Source organism: Lethenteron reissneri, chromosome 42 (assembly GCF_015708825.2).
Source record: "Lethenteron reissneri isolate LAM-NWPU_2019-01 chromosome 42, ASM1570882v1, whole genome shotgun sequence".
Lineage (NCBI taxonomy): Eukaryota > Metazoa > Chordata > Hyperoartia > Petromyzontiformes > Petromyzontidae > Lethenteron > Lethenteron reissneri.
Window position 1 is genome coordinate 6,024,680 of NC_083820.1, and position 20,426 is coordinate 6,045,105.

Consider the following 20,426-nt stretch of genomic DNA (forward strand, 5'->3'; position numbering starts at 1 on the left):
GAAGAGGTGATGCGAGTCCAACTCACGACGTCGTCTTGGTGGTGATGCTCTGGTCCTTGTCCACAATTGCGATTTCCACGTTGGCGACGCCGACCTCGGTGGCGAACTTGATTTTCAACTGCAAACAAAACATAAAGAAGATGGAGAGAGGACGGAACCCGGGTGTGGGCTGCGTAGGGCTAACTCCATGCACCAGATCCTGGTGTTCGAATCCAGGTTTCAGCCGCCCGTGATTAAACCGGGTTCTTGTGAGCGAAGTGAGTTGATCAATCAAAGCATGGTCACCAACGGGCGCCCACCAAAGATGTCATATTCAATTTGAGTTTTCGTTAAATTTAGCCGATTCTGTTAATATTTATTATTCGCTATTTAAAGCCAGGTGGATGTCAACCGAGATGACACAGCTAATCTTCACGCGAGACCTGGGTCACAAATTGGTCAAAGCAGCCTAATAAGTGGATTCCGCAAAGCAATACATTCAACGTAAGAGCAAAGATCAACAACACTGGCACAAAAAGAGGGTGGTCATTTCTTGTTCTCGTGACATGACCCGGTGGACACAATTTGAATATAATCTTGAGTAATCAGTCACACCTGCCATTCTCAAGTCAACAGCATGTGGGGAATACTGTAATGTCACAACGTCCGGTAGGTAATACTATTATGTTTTTGTAGGTATTGTCATTTTAGTTTGTATACATAAATTAATTTCCACACACTGTAGACACAATCACATCGACATGCAAAAGTGTGCAGAGCCAGACGAGGGCACCTACAATGTTATTTTCGGAGGCTCAGACAATCAAAATAAGGTGCTATTAAGTAAACTTAGGTTTCAGTGCAGTTGCTCAAGACATCTAAATCAAGTATCACGAAAGTGATAAAGTCACAGGAAACCACCAAGTTGAATACATACACATGGACAAACACAAAGACAGATGCATTAACAAAAAGATCCCCTTTATCGCCTTAACAGACTTTTGGGGCAAGTGCTGTTAGCAAGCACCTATGAAGGGCAATACGGCACAAGAGAAGGTGGGTGGCCAGTACTACGTCCGGCCACCTTTGTCTCCTGAGTGGCGATGTTTACACACCACACCAGGTACGCATTTGAGGCCAAGTCGATCTAGGGGAGGCCCATGACAGGTTAAGATAATCCTCACTAGTGTTGACCGTGAGCAGGAATCGAACCTGGGTGGCTGGACGTGTGTAGCGCAGCGCACTGACCACTGAACTACCGCTCCCCACAAAGGCAGATGTACGACACAGACACACACGACAAACAGAGATACACGTGAAATACTCAGATGCAAACAATGACACATACAAGGACAAACATGATGCACACATACACAATACAACAAGCACGGATGCACACTGAAAGACAAACACACACAAAGATACACACAACAAACAGACTCCGATGAAAAACGCACACAGACACACAAAAGCCCACGAATATTACAATCTTGCATATTGACGACACAGGTGAATGGGGTGGTCATTATTTAGTGGAATCCGAATTAGCTGTGGTATTTACTCGGGGACCTCGCCAGCGGCTCGCGCTCCTCGGGAGGAGCATGAGCCACCGTGGTGGGGCATCACGTTGGTGAGATGTTAACTACCTCACCCAGTATACAGGAGGTCGTGGATTTGATCCCGACGCCTGTATATTTGGAGTTTGCATGCTTTCCCCGAGGTCATGTGGATTTTTCTCCAGGTCCTCCGGTTTTCCTTCCACATTTAGAAACACGCGTTTAGAGTACTTGGCTGCTGGAAATGTCCACATAAGCCACTTCTTCGGCCATCATTTGTGGCAGGTCGCTTCTGAAAAAAGAGCTATACAGCCGAGTGGGTCTTACCTGGCAAAATAAAAAATAGTTTGGTTTTTAAGAGATGGCACGCAACAGTGGGGATCGCGGCGGCAGCGCCGCCGGGGTACGACCACGTGCAACGACAAACACCGGCAGCCAGCGCAAATGGCAGGGCGCGGCGGTGGTGCGGCCGGCGGGGCGATTAGATTAGTCAGAGGAAAGTGAACAAAAAGACAACCGAGGAGGTGGGGAAAATAAATAAATAAAGTCCCGCTGTTGCAATAGAGGGAGTGCCGGCCAGCCGTCCGGACCGAATGTGCTTTCACCTTTCACACAGTGTGTACCACGGAGCAAACAACGGAGAATCAAAGTGATTTTCTACGCTGCTTTTACACCCCCCCCCCCCCGGCCACACTTAATTATGTTCCGGTGGAGCCGTCGAACTGGCACGGTAGGCGAAGACATTTCCATTGCAAAGCTCACAGAGAGCAGTGCATCACTCTGTGTTAGAGATGGCCCCGGAATATGTCTGGACAGAAGTACTTCTGTGTCGATTTAACGGCCATATTTGTCCATGCCAGGGGCATACACCTCCCAAGGCCCCCGCAGAGACCGACTCATTGACCACAAGGGCACTTTACTTATTCATTTAACTTGCAAATTGAATTGTGAAAATTGGGTTGAATCGTGTCGGGGTGAATTGTCACACCACTGCGTAAGTAGGGTTCTTGGTAATAAGAGGGAAAACCCAAGACTAAAAAACCAAATTTATCCAAACATCAGCGGGGAGAAATGTCCCAAGCTGACTAGCACAGCCGCGTTGTTTAATCTTCAAATAATGCCACTTAACCTTTAAAGACTTATTTGATTAATGACACATAGAGACCACTCAATTAAGCAATGAAACAGTCGGCAGGAATGTGAAAGAGGCGAGGAGAGCGGTGGGGCGACTGCTGAAGTGGCCGCCGTCAGGGCCAATGACCCCACACATCATAAGGTGCGGCTGGAGCGTGCGTGCGAATGTGCGTGCGAATGTGCGTGCGTTCCAAACAAGGGCCACACCTGCGCAGGCCTCCCACGATACATGGAAGCGTGCGCGACTCCGTCCATCCGTCTGTATTTATTTTCATTTTATTTACAGAGCGTATCTACGCAATTCCTTTTTTTTTTTACGGATAACGATTTAACCACATCCGTGGTCATTAACGTGGCAGTCTGCCTCAAAAACCCGATGGGAAAAACCCAACAAAGTAGCATGCAAATGCATCGATAAAACACTATGCTCTCACCCCGCACATTAACCGTCGTAATTCTGGGTCACCGCTCAAGTAATGAAACGATTCTTTGTTGCCACGTTTGCATTGTTCGTCTGTCGTTCTTGTCTGTAACGTTTCATCTGTATTGCCTCCTGTCTGTACTCTGTCTCATCTATACTGCATGCGCCGTTCGTTTCCTTTGTTCTAACCTTATGGAGGCATGGACAGAGAAATGCACGGATGGGACCTTTCTTATGTCCACTCAACAGATGAATGGACATAAGGACAACTGCATGATTAGATGGACACACAGACTAAATGGACACAGATGGGTAGATGGCAGAATGCCAAATAAGGATGGACGATTTAACACAAATATCACAACATGGATGACAAGATGGATACAAGGATAGATGGATGGGCAAACGGACAAAATTAATGGACACACATACAGATGGATGAACACACAGAAGGACAAATGAACGGAAAGATGCACGGATAAACATAAGTGCAGACAGACGGACAAGACGGACACTGAGGGGACGTGAGGCCACACGAGAAAGTCCCCTCACCTCAGTCTCCTTGCCAATCAGCCGAGCGTCTCCCTCCACAACAAGGCTCAGGTCGAAGTAGCCGCTGTTGGGGTTTGCCTGCAGGAAGTCGAACTCATGCACGTCCCTGTGAGGCAGCAGCATGGCAGTGGAGGGCATCGAGTGAGGGTCAGTCGGCGCTACATGGGGCATCGAGTTTTAGGCGACAGCAGGGTGGATGTGTGTCCATTCATTTATTCCATGTGTCCAACCGTCTGTTAGTCTGTCCATCTATCTGTCTCTTCATATGTTTGTCCGTTCGTCCATCCATTTGACCGTCCGTGGGGGGTGGCAGTAGGCAACAGCAGCGTACATCAGGGTGTGGACAGCAGGTGAGGCAGTAGAGGGCAGCAATGTACTCTCGGGACAGCAGTTTGTATCGGGGGCAAAAGAAAGCAGCGGTTTACACGAGCAGCAGCACGTGAAGGTAGTATTCACTCGGGTGCAGCCGTATATCTGGGGCAGCGGTGAATAACGGGTGCAAGAGGGGTAAGCAGGGGGGCAGCAGGGGAGAGCAGGGCAGCAGGGTAGAACAGAGGTAGAATGGCTCAGCAGGGACAGCAGGGCTTGAGCAGGGGCGGCAGGGGTTATTTGGGGGAAGCAGGGTACAGCAGAGGAGTGCATTTCTTAGCAGGGTATAGGAGAGGTAGTAGGGTACAACAGGGGTAGTAGGGGGCAGCAGGGGGCAGCAGGGCGTGTACCCTTGCTCGGTGAAGGCGACTTGGCTGAGCACGCTGCGGCGGCTGGCGGCTTCGCGCGCCTTCTCCAGGATGACGACGGTGCCGCGTATGGGGCGCGACAGCACGTCCGTGACGCGCAGCTGGGACACACGCGCACAAACACACGTATGCCGTTGTTATTTTGTGTTCCATATACAAAGGTATACGGACAGGATGCTGGGGAAAAGTGCTGATAACGAGAGGGCAGTGTGGTCAGAGTCACGCCCGGCCGCCTTTGTCTCCCAGCGCTGATGTTTATACATTACACCAGGTACTCTCTTCTTCTTCCTAGCGTTGTTCCCGCTGTGGCGCAGGGTCCGCTTTTCGGCATTGTCTTCTCCATTTGGCTCGGTCCAGGGCATCTTCAGGGGATGCGTTGACCGTCTTCATGTCTTCCTTTATTCGGTCCATCCATCGCTTCTTCGGACGTCCGCGTGGACGGCGGCCCTCTGGCTCAATACGCACGGCAGTCTTGGCCACTGATGACTACATTACACCAGGTACTCATTTATCGGTGATTTGACATAGGGGAGGGACCAGAACCAGTTCAGATATTTGTCACTGATATTGGTCGTGAGCGGGAATACGAAGTAAAGTTGAAGGTAGCCCCATGGGTTCCCCCTTATCACCAGTGATAGCGAATGTTTTCATGGAGAAATTTGAAAAAGATGCCATCCAGACATCCACCCTACGTCCTTCCTTGTGGAAGAGATACGTGGATGACACTTTTGTCATTTGGCCACATGACCTGCCAGCATTGAACCGATTTCTCAACCACATCAATTCCATACACCCATCCATCAAATTCATCATGGAAGTGGAGAAGGATGGTAAGCTACCATTCCTGGATGTTCTGTTTGAGATACTCCGTCCACAGGAAAGCCACCCAGAGATTCCTATCTAAAACCTGATTCCCACCACTATCCGGCCCAGAAGAATTCCCTCATCAAAACACTATACCATAGGGCTCACTGCATCTCCGACTAACACCACCTAGCCAGTGAAGTGGAACACGTACACCAAGCCCTCAAGATGAATGGGTAATCGGACCGCATTATTCGCAAAGCTGTTTCTCCAACCATGGAGAAACAATCTCCTGAGAAACCAATCAAAACCATCACTTTACCATACATAGCAGATGTTACCAAAAGGATTTCCAAAATCTTAAACAAACACAAGATCCAGGTCCGATTCAATACAGTACACAAACTTCGTGATCTAATCCCATCTGTGAAGGAGGGCATTCCTGACATGCAATACCCTGGAGTCCACAAACAGAGTTGTACCTGCGGTAGCAGTTACATTGGGGAAACAAAACGACATGTCTCAGACCGTGTTCGTGAACACAAGGCAGATCTGAAACATGGCAGAACCAATACCTCTGCCGTAGCTGACCATTGTCATAATGCTGTGGGCTCGCATGATATTGTTTTTTCCGAGACCAAGGTACTCTGCAAACATTCGGGCTACTATCAAATATATAAACAGAATACTTCAACCGAGAAGATGGATACAAATTGAACAATCATTGGAAGGATGTTATCAACCAGTAATGCCTTAACTGGTTGTTGTTGTTTCCATCGTACCTGCCGGTGTCCTAGCACATTTTTATGTTTTTCCCCAGCTTTCCACTTCTAGCCCCGCCCACTTTCCCCCCCCAGCCTCACGTCTTCCCCTAGCGTTCACGCGGCCCCCCCTCCCCCTACCCTACCCCTCCCTCTCTCCCTCTCCTCCTACGGCAGCTCTCCAGCCGACTTCAGCATTTTCTTGCTGTGGTTGTTCCACCTGATGCTTGTGTTGCGATTGAAACGTCGTGATTTGTTTGATTTTATTTCTACCTATGTGACTTTACTGAAAGAACCAAAGAGTAAAGTTGACAGGGTTGGTAGCGAAGTGCGCTAACCACAACACTACCACACCCCATGTATTATACACATACACACAAGCATCTGGAGTGACAGCACATCCATAACACACAGCTGGGGCACACACACGTGCGCACACACACAAATAACACAACAGCCGAGGGTCATAGAAATTATGGTTATGGGTCACACCAGGGTCAAGGTCTGGGTATTTGTTATAAGTGAGATACAGGGTTCAATTTAAAAAGTAATATTTAAAAAAAAACTTTAAAAAAACACATGCTTTAATGAAATGTACCGTACTCGTAATGGAAGAACTCGACAACTCCAGAAAGTGGCCCCGAAGCTTGCCATAACGTAAGGGACCGTGGTGAATTACAGCCAACGTCAGTTTACCGTGGACAATTAGATGCAAGCCGAAACATAACATATAAAAAAGAATGTTTAAAAATACATATTTTTATGATAGAATATAGTATTGTCATCAGTATGACATAAGTATACCAAGTTTGCAATTGATACCACATTGGGAAGTGGGTTAAAATTGAGTTACAAGATTTGAGAATACAACGACAACAACAACAGACAGAGGGAGTTAAATAAAAGCATGTAAAATGAACAGCAATGTGACTGGGGCTATGGTTATTACCGAGTCCAGCGTTCTGATACAGAGTGTAACAATTGTCAATGTGGTATGATTAAGGTAGGGTGAATGTTTTACTTGTGTGTATGGCTGTAATACTGAGACCATGGTTGTACACTTAGGATTATAGTTATTACTAGATTAGTTTGTAAGTTATAGACCTTGAATTTAATGCTGGAGGAGGCCAGGTTAGAGACAGGCATTGGAGTGGCAACCAGGAGTCAGCGACCAAGGGGAAGAGAAGACCTAATGCCAGATGGTGGTGGTGAAGAAAACTCGGCTCAGATTTGGCTTTGGCTCTAGTGAAGTGGCTTAAAACGCACGCTTATCTTGAGCCGGCTATGAATATGGTCTCAGCCAAGCTCAAGATATCCATGAGTTGAGCCAAGCCACGGCCGAGTTGTTCCTGCGTCTTCAAAAGCAAACGGAGTGGCTCAATCCTGAGCGGAGCCGTTGTTAGAGGCCAAGGCAGTGTTGAGCATTGACCAAAAATAAAACCATCAGACTGAACCTTAAAGGTTGGGTGTTGACTGCACAACAGCCGGGTGATCGAACAACAGCAGTGCTGTCTGATGGCATAAATGACATGGGTCACAACGACCTATTGCCTTGATATATGGTAAGTGTTACTCTGGGCATTATGGGAACGGGGCCAGGTCTACTTTTGAGCATGGGGCTATGGTAAAGGTTGTGAGGGGGGGGGGGCTTAAGGGTCAAGACAAAACACAGTTGGCTACGTACGCTGCGCAAGAAGTTAAACATACATGTCATCCCGCCATTCGGTTTCGGAAGCATTGTGAGTGAGCGGCAACCGCAGCATTTTATTTTTAACAGTGGCCTCTGACATTTCCGAAGTGTGCCCTGGTAATTAATGGCAGGACAGCAAACAGGAGGTGCAGCCAATTAGAGTGAACGCACAAATCAATACGGGATCCTCTGAACACAGCGAGACCCTTGCCTCCGCGGGCAACAACAACCCGAGTATTCCGGCGAGTATTCCCTGCTGGATAATTACGGCATGCCCACCCCTGCCGCCTTCATTCCACTCACGAGTTAATCGCAGTTAGGAGATGCTCAACGCAGAAACTTTAACAAAGCTGAATGAGGCTACGTCGGGCAGTGGTGTCCGCGCAGCTTAATCAAAAGTGACGATTTATATCCGTTTTGCCACATTTATATTACTTTATTAAAAATCAAAACGAAACCTGCAGAGACATTATGGGCACCCACTTAGGCTGGATTTTCTGTTGACGTCCCATCAATTAAATGGACATGAAGGAAAGCAGGCGGCCAATTAACCAAACAGCTCAAGAGATAACGAGCTGGAGTCCCACAAACGGAACGTAAGATCAGAGTTGACGCGAAACGCCGTGTGGGAGAGCCGGAGTAACGTCAGAACGATTAGGGCGCTGTACCCAGAACACTGTGACAGGACACTCAGCCTGAAGAAGGCTTTCTGGGCAGTGCCACCCACAAGGTCAACTCGGCCTGAAATGATGTGCCAAGAAAATAAAGCTTCAACTTTCCAAAACACCCGTAAGAGACATTGAGTAGCGTACTTGATTAAACCTGTTAGGAGTTCAGTGTGAGCCTTCTAACTAAACACGCTTTCATCTTATGACAGCATGAGGCAGATAAAAAAACTATAATTAAAAAACATATATCTCCCGTTTTTAATCCATTCGTGAAGTCTGAGAATTGGAGTTGGAGAATCTATTATGTTAAGTATATTTTTTACCATCTTATTGGTATTGAGTCTCATGTTTTTCTGTCTCAATTGCACAGCAACCGGAATGTAACATTAGTATGTTATTTTCACCGATCGCTAATCATGTATTCTTTGATGGTCGTTTCAAAGTGTATACCATGAGCACAAGGAAATATTTTAATTGACGATTCAATGCATCCTTACGTGCCTGACCCTAAGTTACATCTTCCTCTCGCCGTCTGCCAATGTGACCAAACCTCCCAAGTAGGACCTCTCCTCTAAAGCTGATGATTGGCAGGAATCACAGCACAGAGCTATCATCGCTGTGATCCTGGATTCGAATTTGGATTTCAGCCACTGGCAATAAAACTGGGTTTTCAAGTGTAGTGAGTTGATACTCAAGCCCGATTACCAATATACTGTACAGCACAAAAAACATTCCATTAAATTGAGTTTTTTAACTTAGATTTTCTAAATTCTAGCTCTGAGAATTAAATATATCCATTTGGCTACCATGCAACAAACATTTCTATGTAACAGACTATGTGAAGAAGTACAGTGACCTCTATTGTGTAGATAAGGCACTCTTTAAATACATTCTATGAAATACGCTTCTGCGGGCTGTTCTCCAACACAGCGTGATGCTCTGCGATAGTTAAGGATACTCCTTCCCCCATGAAATGCCGCTGATAAAACAATTACAATAACGTTGCAATTTTTTTATGTTATTAAGGAAAGAAAAATTGGGCATATGCATGGATTCCGCAACGTGTTCCAAAGTGCGTTTGTCTTCAGAAATATAGAATTTGTGATAACGTTACGTTCTGAACCGCACACGTGATACGGCGGCGCATCATGTGCGATGTTCTAAGATGACCGTACTGTGTAATGACACCGAATGAGGTGAAGAGCAGCCTGGAAGGGGGGGGGGGGGGGAGAGCCCGCTTCGGCTAAAAATGTTTAACTATTTGAATTCTGGTTTTATCGCTAATTTTGGGCAATCCTTTTAATAAAAGTAGCTGGTTTTCTACAAGATCCCTATACTATAATGTAAATTATATTACAGAAAGATGTTACGGAAAGACAGATGGACCGAGCGAATGCCTCACCACTTTTGACTTCAGTTGTAAAGAATAAACAGTGCGGTGCCCCCCTCACCCGCAGGGTGGGCTGCTTGTGGGAGAGGGCCGGCGCGCCGTCCGGCTGCACCACGAGCGGCACGTGGAAGCGGTTGTTGGAGAGTTTGGTGGCCGCCAGAGCCACGCTCGATGCCTGCGCCAGCGTTGCCAGCGAGCCACGGCCCAGCACCGCGTTACTCAGCTGCACCACCTGGTTCTGTATGGGCAAAAAGCAAAGATCCCCCGTATAGCCTTTAACAGACTGTTGGGGCAAGTGCTGTTGGCGAGCACCTATGAAGGCCGGCACAGCACACGAGGGGGTGGGGGGTAGCCAGTACCACATCCAGGACCGGTTAAGATAATCGTCACTGATGTTGGTCATGAGGCAGAATCAAATGGACACACACAAATAAATGAGTGCCTCTAAGATGGACAATAGTCATTTTCTGGCAAGACAGAAGAGGCTAGGGCATGCATGTTGAACGTCATTCGCACTGTATGTAGCTAACCGTGTTAATCGGAGGTGCGGGGGAAGGACAACAAACTAAACACAAAAAGCAGTTCTAAAGAAATGAGTTTTCAATCTGGATGATTTAAAAGTGCAGAGCTCCAGTGGCTTCCTAATATCAGAAGGAAGAGCGTTCCAGACGGCCGCAGAAGATGCTACTACTCACGGGCTTGATGTTGGGCGCTTTGCCAATGTGCTCGGCGAGGCTGTAGGCCGCGTGCACGAAGCGCCCGGTCACCTCCAGGCCCTCCTCGAACTGCAGGTAGAGCCCCCCATGCTCGTCCGCTCGAGCAACCAGGTCCTGCGAGCACGGGACAAAAAACCCCAAAACAAATGAATGCGCGGGAGGCAAGAGATTTAACAAGTGGTGTTTTCGTAGCCACTTGTAAGCTTGTAATCCAAGCGTGGTCTCGTGCACTGCTGTGGGAATCTTCAGTGATGATCCAGCACTGTGGGGCTTCTTTTTCATTTCCCCCATCGTGGCTGTCACCTCCCTTTGCCTGTTCATAGGTGCTCGCTAACAACACTGTTAAGGGTATAGGGGATCTTTGTCCTTGTATAAATGTGTATACGTGTATATACTGTGTGTGTATATACTGTATGTGCTGTGTATATCTATTGTGTCTATATGGAATTGTGTGTGTGTATATGGATTGTATATGTACTGATAAATGTGAGTGTGTTTGTATACGGATATGTGGGGAGCGGGAGTGCAACGGTCAGCGCGCTGCGCTATGAACCCAGTGGCCCGAGTTCGATTCCCGCTCATGGCCAACACCAGTGACCATTATATGAACCGGTCCTGGGCCTCCCCTAAGTTGACTTGGTCTCAAATGAGTACCTGTTGTGATGTGTAAACATCACCACTGGAGAAACCGAGGCGGCCAGGCGTGGTGCTGAACACCCAACCCCTTGTGTGCCGTGCCGGCCTTGCCCCAACAGATTGTTAAGGCTATATGGAGACAATTTGCATTGTGTGGTGAATGGCTCACCTCCACCTCCTGATAGATGCGGTTGAGGTCGGCCTGCTGTGAGAGGTAGGAAGCAGCCAGCAGGGCCTGTATCGTCCTGAAAATGTAACACCAACTCGGCTAAGTTACAGGAATCGTCTTTTGCCGTCACAAACACAACCCAGGTTTTCGTCAAATAAAGCTCAAAGGATACACATACAACAGAAACTCTGCTGCTGTCATAATAAATTGGTCATGATGCTTAACAACAGATATCCCTCGATGCTGTTGCTATTAATTGTTAGTGCTGTATAACAAGTAGAATATTTAACTTCTGTCATCATGAATTGGAAGTGGTGTGGAACAATGAATAGAACCACTCGCATTGCTCAAATTTTCATAGCCAAATGTAGCGGGAGAAGCTGGCACAAGGCACCTTGAACACCTTATTCTTTTAATTGAAGTAAAAACATAACCGAAGTGAAACGTTACGCGTGAAACTAATTACAGCCCGGCGCTACCTCTGTCATGAAGCCTAATTATAATTTGCGAGCGCTAAGACAAATTTTATTTGACAGGCGGTAAAAAATTCCCCGATTACAAATTACGGAAGTCAGTCCCCTCCGTCTCCCTCTCAAGGGGCACAGGGCAGACGTGTTGTTGGCGGTGACATCGCGTTCAACACGAAGCCGACGATAACAACGGCTGGTGGGGGGGGGGAGTGGACGCGGTTGGCGACTCACGCGGGGGGGCTGTCCTCTCTCGCCAGCGCGACGGCGAGCGCCGTCACTGCCTGCTGCGAGGAGAGCGGCAGATCGAGAGCCACTAGGGCGCCCACGGCATGCGCCACCTCGGCCACCGTCGCATCCTCGCTGATCAGCGCCAGCAGCCCCTCGCGCGTCTCGTTGCTCACCGACAGCTGCAACCGGGAACAGCGCGACGGCGCCGCATTGTCAGAACGGCTTTTGTGATGGCAGAGCCATGTGGGGGTCAGAGAGCATTGGCGGAGGATCGAACTCGGGTCACTGGGTGCACGCTGCCGTGTGCGAACCGCTCTGCAACAATGCTAGCCCCTTCCTCATAACCCAACCGTTATGAGGAAGAGGCTCATAACGGTTGGGTTATACTGGTAGGAACCTCCTGGTTACACCAGCCCACAGGGGATTATTGTGTCCGTCCGTCGTGTATCCAAAAATGGGAGGGGTGGGGTTGGGTGGAGAGGGGATGGTGGGGAGGGGCTGGGTGGGGAGGGTGGGAGCTGGGTGGGGGCTGGGAGGGGTGGGGCTGGGTGGGGAGGGACTGGTTACCCCGTGGTGCCCTTATAAAACTCAACGTTAAACCTACTCACGCCGGCTTGTGCCCGCCCTCACAGTCGGCCATATTTGCGGAATACACCACGCCGCCGTTGACCCTGGCCATTGACCGAGCAACCCAACGTTCCTACCAGCTCCCTCCGCAGGAATGTGTGAGCCAGCACGATGACACCACTGGGCAGGCATTTAACTGCTCAGGGTTCGATGAATTGGCACAATTTCGGGATGACGATTCCATTTAAAAATGGTACGTATTTTTTTGGTATGTAGTCAATGGAAAATCAATAATGGTTTGTATGGCTTACGTGACCCAATTCAAATTTAAAGGAATTGAATGTGATTAACCATTAGCCAATTAACGCCACGCACTCATCATGACCATACATATTAAGTTAAAATTGCCGATGCATCGTTATTTGCTTTATATGGAGATGTTGGGCTCAAGTCCTAGTACCAAATCTCTATCTCTCTCAGGGCACTGATTCATAATGGCTATGACAATTACGGAGAAGACACCGCCGAGTGCCTGCAATAAAGTCTTGGTTCTGGGCGTCTCGTAGCGTTGGTTTATAATGGCCACGTGACATCCGAATCAGACGGTTTAATTGATCGATTGTCCTATCACCTCTAATTGGCCGTCTGTACCGGCTCGTTGAGAAGAGAGCGAGGTACGGAGCGGTGGCGATGGAACAACGTCGCCCCCTCGTGGCCGTGGTGAACACGGGCATGCGGCTTGCCACGATATAATTTTCCTCGCAAAGATGATCAATGTCTCTCGATTGCGATACTAGTTTCAAATACATCTGGAATTGTATTGCGCAGTTTAATTACACTTTTTTGCGCTTTGTGGTACTTTAAGTACATGTAAAAATTACTTTAAAGTTATTCGATTGCAGTTCGCGCAACTTAAGCCTGACATGAGTCTTTTAATCGTAGCAATTTTACAATCACAGAAAATAGATACCTCAATGCTCTGTAAAAATAATGTCATAATTACTATGTGGTGAATTACTCTGAAAAGCATTTTGCAAAGCACTATTTAAATAGGTGCTTTTATCATTTCATATTGTCACGCACGGTAATGGGTGCGTCAATTAATCACAACAGTCAATTCCTTACGCTCACGATGCATGCACATAGCACTGTGCTTGTGAGAATCCATCAAATAAGTATGCAAATTAACTGCCAATGCTGCGAGGTTGCTCCAAATGTGACAGGGGCGGCCAAATTACAGGCCGTGAGCCGCAAGGGGCTCTTGGACCATTCAAGCGTTGCTCGACAGAAACAAAGCCCATTTGCAACTTCTCCACGTAAATTTACTCGAATAATAAAAAAATATGCCCAAGTGCGAGCGGCCTGGAGCACTTACCCCTGGCAGCAGAGTCAGACACTCATGGGCATTCCCAGAGAATTTTACATAAATCCACAGCACAAGCGTGAGCAAATTGGCCACGTGACCACTGTGCGTGTCTTGTGGCTATGGGCCGTGTGAAGATTTTATAGTATGCGGCCCCGCAGGGTCAGGAGGTTTGGCCACCACTGCTATACGATTGACACTAGCTTGACTATGCGGCCCTGGGGGTTTGGTGAGGATTGTTGCTCTTTGGCCAGAGGGGTGGGGATGGAACCTGGTTGGGGGAGGAAGGTACCTCGCAATCGGAGAGCACTTTGCTTGTCCGGGCTGCGTAGAACACGGAGTGAACGTCAGAGGGGTCCAACTCGGCATTAATGAACTCGCAGGCAGACTGCAACACACATGGCAATTTCACACACAGGTTCATTAAAAAGTGTAACTGCTGCGTGTGCCATCATACCCAAGTTTATTCTGTGAGCCAAATGGAACTTCAGGGACAGCGTTGGCAATTCATAATAAAATTACCGCTGCCTAAGTGTTATCGTCACAGCTTAAACTAATCACGACAGACGTTTCCAAAATGATGATAGCCGTCTCAAAGTTGAGACTATCAAAAATGCGTACGATCTAATGTAAGGGCCATTATATTATGGTGAACTTCACAACTGTACCGTTCGGGTACAGTTATCGTGGGAGCTATCCCAACATTAATGTTAACATCAATGCTGACCCAATGTTAAGGTTACTTATAAAGCTCTCAGTTTAAATGTTAACCTAATAGCTGTACCAATGTTCGGGGTAATCACAACTATCACAACAGCTGTTCAAACATTAATGCATAATCACAACAGACCTTCCTATACTGAGTTAAGTACCATTGTCCAAGAAACCGTTGGGAGGCAGCAGCTCAAAGCGGACACGACTACACAATTCACAAGTCAACGACCCCAACCATGACCTCAACCTAATCCTGGCCAGGTCACCTGCTCGTCTGGGAGCTGCTCGCCGAGTGCGGCGAGGCCGGTGGCGGCGTGGTACGCCTCTTCCAGCGAGCTGTAGGGCCGGATCAGGGCGGTGTGCAGCCTCTCCACATCGCCGGTCGTGTAGAAATGCAGTGCGGTGGCAGCGTGGGCCAGTGCCAGGGCCAGCGGCAGCAGGAGTACTGCAATGACACGCAATAACAATGGTAAAGGTGATAAGAAAAATAACAAGCTGGCAAAGCTGGTCCGTTAAGGGAGTCTCAAATATTTTTTGCGAGGGGATTTGCCCACACTGAGAAATGGCCACGTACAGTTGGAATGAACTCAGTATTTCATCCATGGTAAAAAAAAAAAGTGACAACTTTGTAGTAATAATTTACAACCCTTTGTCCATTACGTGCTGGATTAGGACTTCCCCACGCTATGTAGGTCACAGGGCTTGTTTGACCATACTTCCCCAAACTGGTTAGTGTGGATTAGTAAAACGATCTAAGTGTGATTTGGCATGACCGGTTCACCTATCACTCACCCCTGATGTTTGCAATTACTGGGTATCGAGCTCAGGTAGCCAGATTCATAACACAACATGTTAACCACTATACCACAGCCCCAGCATATTATGTTAAATATAATTTTGTAATATTATGTTAGTTTATTGTTACATCTGCTGTTATACTATCTGCTATACATCTAAATGAAATTCTGCATTAAGTAGCAAATAATATAAATGCATTGTTAGACATGAAAATTCCCCCACTATTAGGTAATATGCCTGACATTAGTTGTGTCCTTCAACTTTAAATGCCTGTTCCGTCTAGTGGAATGCTGATACACAATCGTATTTAATACCCATTAACTTAAAAAGACACTACTATGAGCAGCATTTTTAAGGAGCACTACGATACCGTATATATTCAGTAGGTGCAGCGGTAGTGCAGTGGTTAGTGCATTGCGCTATGAACCCAATGACCTGGGTTTTGTTTCCTAGCCACGGCTGACATCAGGAGCGCGTTATATCTGAACCGGTTCTGGACACCCCTTTGAACAACTCGCACTGAAGTATGTTCAAAAATTTACATTTGACATAAACTGCATGAAGGCCATGCTATTTCATGGCACCTTTTTGTCAGTATCAAAGTATAAAAAAAATAAGAATACGTTTTACCCTTTCTGGCAATTCAAACAGATGTTAAGATATTCAAACACCTAATAGAAACCGTTTGCAAGGAATCAAGTCTGCATTAACCACACGTACTTGTGGAAAACATGCAAACAAACATGCTCCGATAATGTTTGCACCGTCTTTGAAACTCATTGGCCTACACGATAGCCAGCCTTCTTTAGGGCTTAGTCTCACCAGTGTCAGACCAGAGAACGTCAAAAGGCGAACCGTACAAACACAATGCACTACCAGAGCATGTATAGCTCTGATAGTGCATTGTCAGAAAGGGTAAAACCCATTCTTATTTTTTCATGCCAAGCTATTTGTCTGAATGCAATTCAGGTTTGGTGGCCATTGCCGGACAGGGGCCGGGACATGACCTAGCAGCAGTGCATTCATGGTATGCATCGCTTGTTGCAGAGGTTCATGTTTAAAGTCCAACAGCCACCCTTATTATTTCTGTGGGTGTAATAGCCGTAATACTATACGCCGCCTAAAATCCCGCGACATTATTCGTAACAGTAGGTGATTGTGTGCTCGCATGCCAAATATGAAAATTACCCACGAATTACTCAAATTGGGATTACACAATCATCGCCCCCTGCTGACAGACTGATGCCCCAGGTTACTCTTGCAAACTAGGATATCCTGATCTCTTGAGTTCTCACCTGGTTTAACAAACTTAAAACTTGAAATAACTGCTACGGAAAGGAATTGAATACGAGGTAGGCCTTTGTCCAACAGTGGGAAGCTACGGGCTGACAACTACAACTGCATTGCAATAGTGGAATGTAAGACTCAATTCGCTTTGTTAGTATCAGCTGATAACATGGTGGGGGGGGGGGGGGGGCATCAGCTCATTATCCTTCCTGGATTGATAAAATCGGCATAATTTATTGTGGGTAAGTCAACAGTGATTGTCCTATGGAACAACTGGCTTCAGTCATAGGAATGTGGAATATCCACGATATCTCAGGGATGTAAACGGGAGATAAGCACAAATGGTCATTTGAGGATATCATCTTAACCCCTGTATTGCAAGTGTACATTGTTAGACTTGATGTATCATATCACCATCAGCGCTACACCATAAAAAGTTAAATCCACTGCTGGATGAACCCCTCTCAAAACCACCGCTACATATCGAGCGCTACATCGTACGGTTTCAATATTAAGGCTCTTAATTAGTTGATGCTGTTGCGTTGGCAGAGGTGCACAAGCAACAAAAAGAACTCAACAAGTTCATCAATAACACTTATGGGCAACTGCAAACCGCATTCACACAAACCATGGCGGATGTGGACACTTAATGGAGAAATTGAAAATCAATAATTGATAAAGGAAAAACTCCATAGAATCTCGCTGTGACTGCGGTCACCCAGAGAAGACCATGGTTTATATAACGATGCAATGTCAGATTATTAAATATGAATGGTGTCATCACAGCGATACACTCCACTACTACAACTCCTAACGCAAGTTCAACCACCCCATTGTAAAAATAAAAGCCGTTGCTCCACACCAGCCATACGAGGAAGACAGTGAAGGACGCATATAACCGGCGACGTTCCGGGCAACGTGCCTTCTTTATAGCGCACCCATGAAAGCGGAGGGCCATTGACCGAAACGTCGTCTAAAAAAAATGACCGCACGGATTTGCCACTGGGCGTGCTGGGCCCTCTCGCTACGACAGCGGAAGCCGCGTGGAAACCCAAGAAACGCAGCCCGCCAGCCAATCACGGCGCTCCACGAGCCCCCTCCACATTCCTAAGCTCACATTGGCGCGCGCGGCCGCCGCTCATTGGTCCGCGAGCAGCGCCACGTGACAACGCACCCAGCCAATGGGGGGTGAGGGTTGAGGTGGGGGGGGGGGTTACAGCGCACGCCCATCAGAACTATGGATTACAAAGAGGCTTCGATTCAATGTAAAAAACTAGAAGCGCCGCAATGGTTACAATGAATTAAAAATTGCGCCCGCCGAACGAATTAACCCGGCCGCAGAGAGCGGCGGCATCACAAGGGTCCGTTGCACGAGCTGCGGCTCGGACGGCGTCTGCCGGGAAGTGTTGGAGAGACGAGCCAGCCGCGGAGCCACTTACCTGAAGCGCGCATCGTCGCCGCTTGCGTTGACGCCAGAGACCGGAAGCTGGAACCTTTGACCCGGAAGTGCTAGAAGGGGGTGGAGTGGGGGTGGGGGGGATTTGTGAATGACAGGGACGTGCAGTGGCCCCCTGCTGTGATTGGTTGAAACGACTCATCGTTATTATCATAATTGTGATTTCAGCTCACCAATAACTTTTTGAGAATTTTACTCGTTAATTCAAATGGGTGTAATGCCGCCTTGCGATGATCGAAAAGGCTTTGTTTGTTACGCAATAGCTACTAATAGTTCTAGATTTGGAGCTTTCGTGACTGCAAGGATTCATACTCTTAGGTTTTTTTCGTAGGTAAAAAAAATAATTTCTATAATATTTATTTTTATTATTTATTTTTTACCTACGTGACTTTACCGAAAAAACCTAAGAGTATGAAGCTACTAATAGGTCGATTAAAACATAAAACACGTGATTTATCATCAGGCCCCATGGTGTAAAGTGCGGTGTGCAACTCTGGACTCTCTATTTACGTGCTCTGAAAGAGGGTCTTTGCCCGAAACGTCACCGCCACGGTGTTAAGATGCGAGTAAAAAAAAAGTTTTTGACAGGGGGGCGGGGCAGATACTCAAGTGCACGCCCACTTACCCGTGACGTCACCTCCTATCCAGCCATGCGCTCTCCACTGCTGGATGAAGCCAGGGCTGTCAACCCATACGGTGTACCCCGTATTCTTGTACAGGGGAATTGAGTTTTCAGGTTCGTACGCCGTACAGCCGTTTCAATACGCGCAACATTTTTGTTTGTCTATTTGTGTTGTTTCTCCCTTGTGGTGGGACTTTATAGGATGAAGGTTGGGATTTATAAGGGACACGGGGTGACCAATAAGGTCTGAATCGGTCTGTAATAAGGTAGGGACACTGATAAGGGGTTGACAGGTATGCAACCTTCAGTTTTCAGTTTCATTTATTAGTTGTAGCCCTGTGAGCCATTCGGCTCTTGAATCGGGTGCAACCGCAAAAAACAAAAACATGAACAAGAAAACATCGTACACCAACGCTGTGTGCAACAATCCCAGTGGGATGCAAATCAAACAACAACCACAAGACAACTTAGATTCAAGTTCATGTATTAGGTATAGCCCTGTGAGCCATTCGGCTCTTCAATCGGGTGCAACCGCAACAAACAAAAACATGAACAAGAAAACATCTTAAAGTGACTATGCGCAAACAGAAAAATCCAGGAAAAAACTGCAAAGTCTTCCAGAAAAAAGCACCGTACACCAACGCTGTGCAAAAATCCGAGTGGGATACAAGTCAAACAACAACAACAATCACAAGGCAACTTAGATTAAAGCCATCATTTTAACTCCGTACTACAACAAACAAACATGGCAAAACCAAAAAACTTTTCGAAATCACCAAAATAAAGCCATGAAAGCAATGTAACAGTGATCAGTAACAGTGAAATGTTGGATGACATGCAACAAAATCCGTTGTATTGTTCTAAACGCTCGTTAACATGAACTTACTGTCCGCTATTATCAAAATAATTGTACAGCATGGCCAGTTATATTTTATGACCCAATCACACGGCTCGAGACAGGAAAGTGCATAACAAGGTGCCATAGGCTTGTTGTGTGCCTACGTGGTGAAATATGGTCAAATAACTCCCACGGACCCGAGGGGGCGTGGGGGGGGGGGCATTCATCCAGCGGTGGATTGACACGTGCGCGCACAGACAGTGAACACGTGGAAGTTGCCACGACCTCACTGTGATTGGTCAAGCCATTGGCAACGCCCCATTCAACCCGGACCTCACCAAAGGAGGGCAGTCTCATCATTAGCAGCAGCAGCAGCCAAGGTCAATCCACTGCTGGATGATCCTGAAATGGCTGGAACGGCACAGGGTTGGGTGGGTAGCCTACACTACGCCAGGCCGCCTTTGTCTCCCTAGTGGCCATGTTTACACATTCCACCAGGTACTCATTTGAGGCTGAGTCGACCTAGGGGAGGCCCAGGACCGGTTCAGATAGCCGTCACTGGTGTTGGCCGTGAGCAGGAATCGAACTCGGGTGGCCCGGGTTCGTAGCGCAGCGCGCTAACCACTATACCACCGCTCCCCTGCTGTGTAATTAAAAGTCAACCTTGCATCGCTCTATCTCCTCGGTTCACTCCTTTATTAATCTTTGACGATTCGGTCCATCATTCATATCCAGCTGTGAGGTATCCGAAACAAGCCCAAGTTACTTAATTAACAGTTTTAATGATGTAATTAACGTGCAAATGCTCTTATACACGCGGTCCTGTCAACTCATCCTTAAAGGTGTTTTAAGAAAAGATGCCATGCAACT

At 47.3% G+C, this 20,426-nt stretch overlaps 1 protein-coding gene across 2 annotated transcripts in view; it reads right to left on the minus strand.

Annotated features, from left to right (window-relative positions):
- RPN2 (ribophorin II) overlaps positions 1 to 18,134 on the minus strand; it is a 28,296-nt gene extending 10,162 nt beyond the window's left edge. For both annotated transcript variants that reach the window (XM_061569217.1, XM_061569216.1), the window contains exons 1-10: positions 18,080 to 18,134; positions 14,822 to 15,000; positions 14,134 to 14,229; positions 11,915 to 12,090; positions 11,214 to 11,289; positions 10,388 to 10,522; positions 9,754 to 9,930; positions 4,362 to 4,480; positions 3,643 to 3,748; positions 27 to 118 (exon numbers count right to left, since the gene is read on the minus strand). In XM_061569217.1, coding sequence (XP_061425201.1) covers positions 27 to 118; positions 3,643 to 3,748; positions 4,362 to 4,480; positions 9,754 to 9,930; positions 10,388 to 10,522; positions 11,214 to 11,289; positions 11,915 to 12,090; positions 14,134 to 14,229; positions 14,822 to 15,000; positions 18,080 to 18,092 — 1,169 coding nt within the window. In that variant the 5' untranslated portion in view covers positions 18,093 to 18,134. The remainder of the gene's footprint in view (positions 1 to 26; positions 119 to 3,642; positions 3,749 to 4,361; positions 4,481 to 9,753; positions 9,931 to 10,387; positions 10,523 to 11,213; positions 11,290 to 11,914; positions 12,091 to 14,133; positions 14,230 to 14,821; positions 15,001 to 18,079) is intronic.
- Positions 18,135 to 20,426: the final 2,292 nt, after the last annotated feature.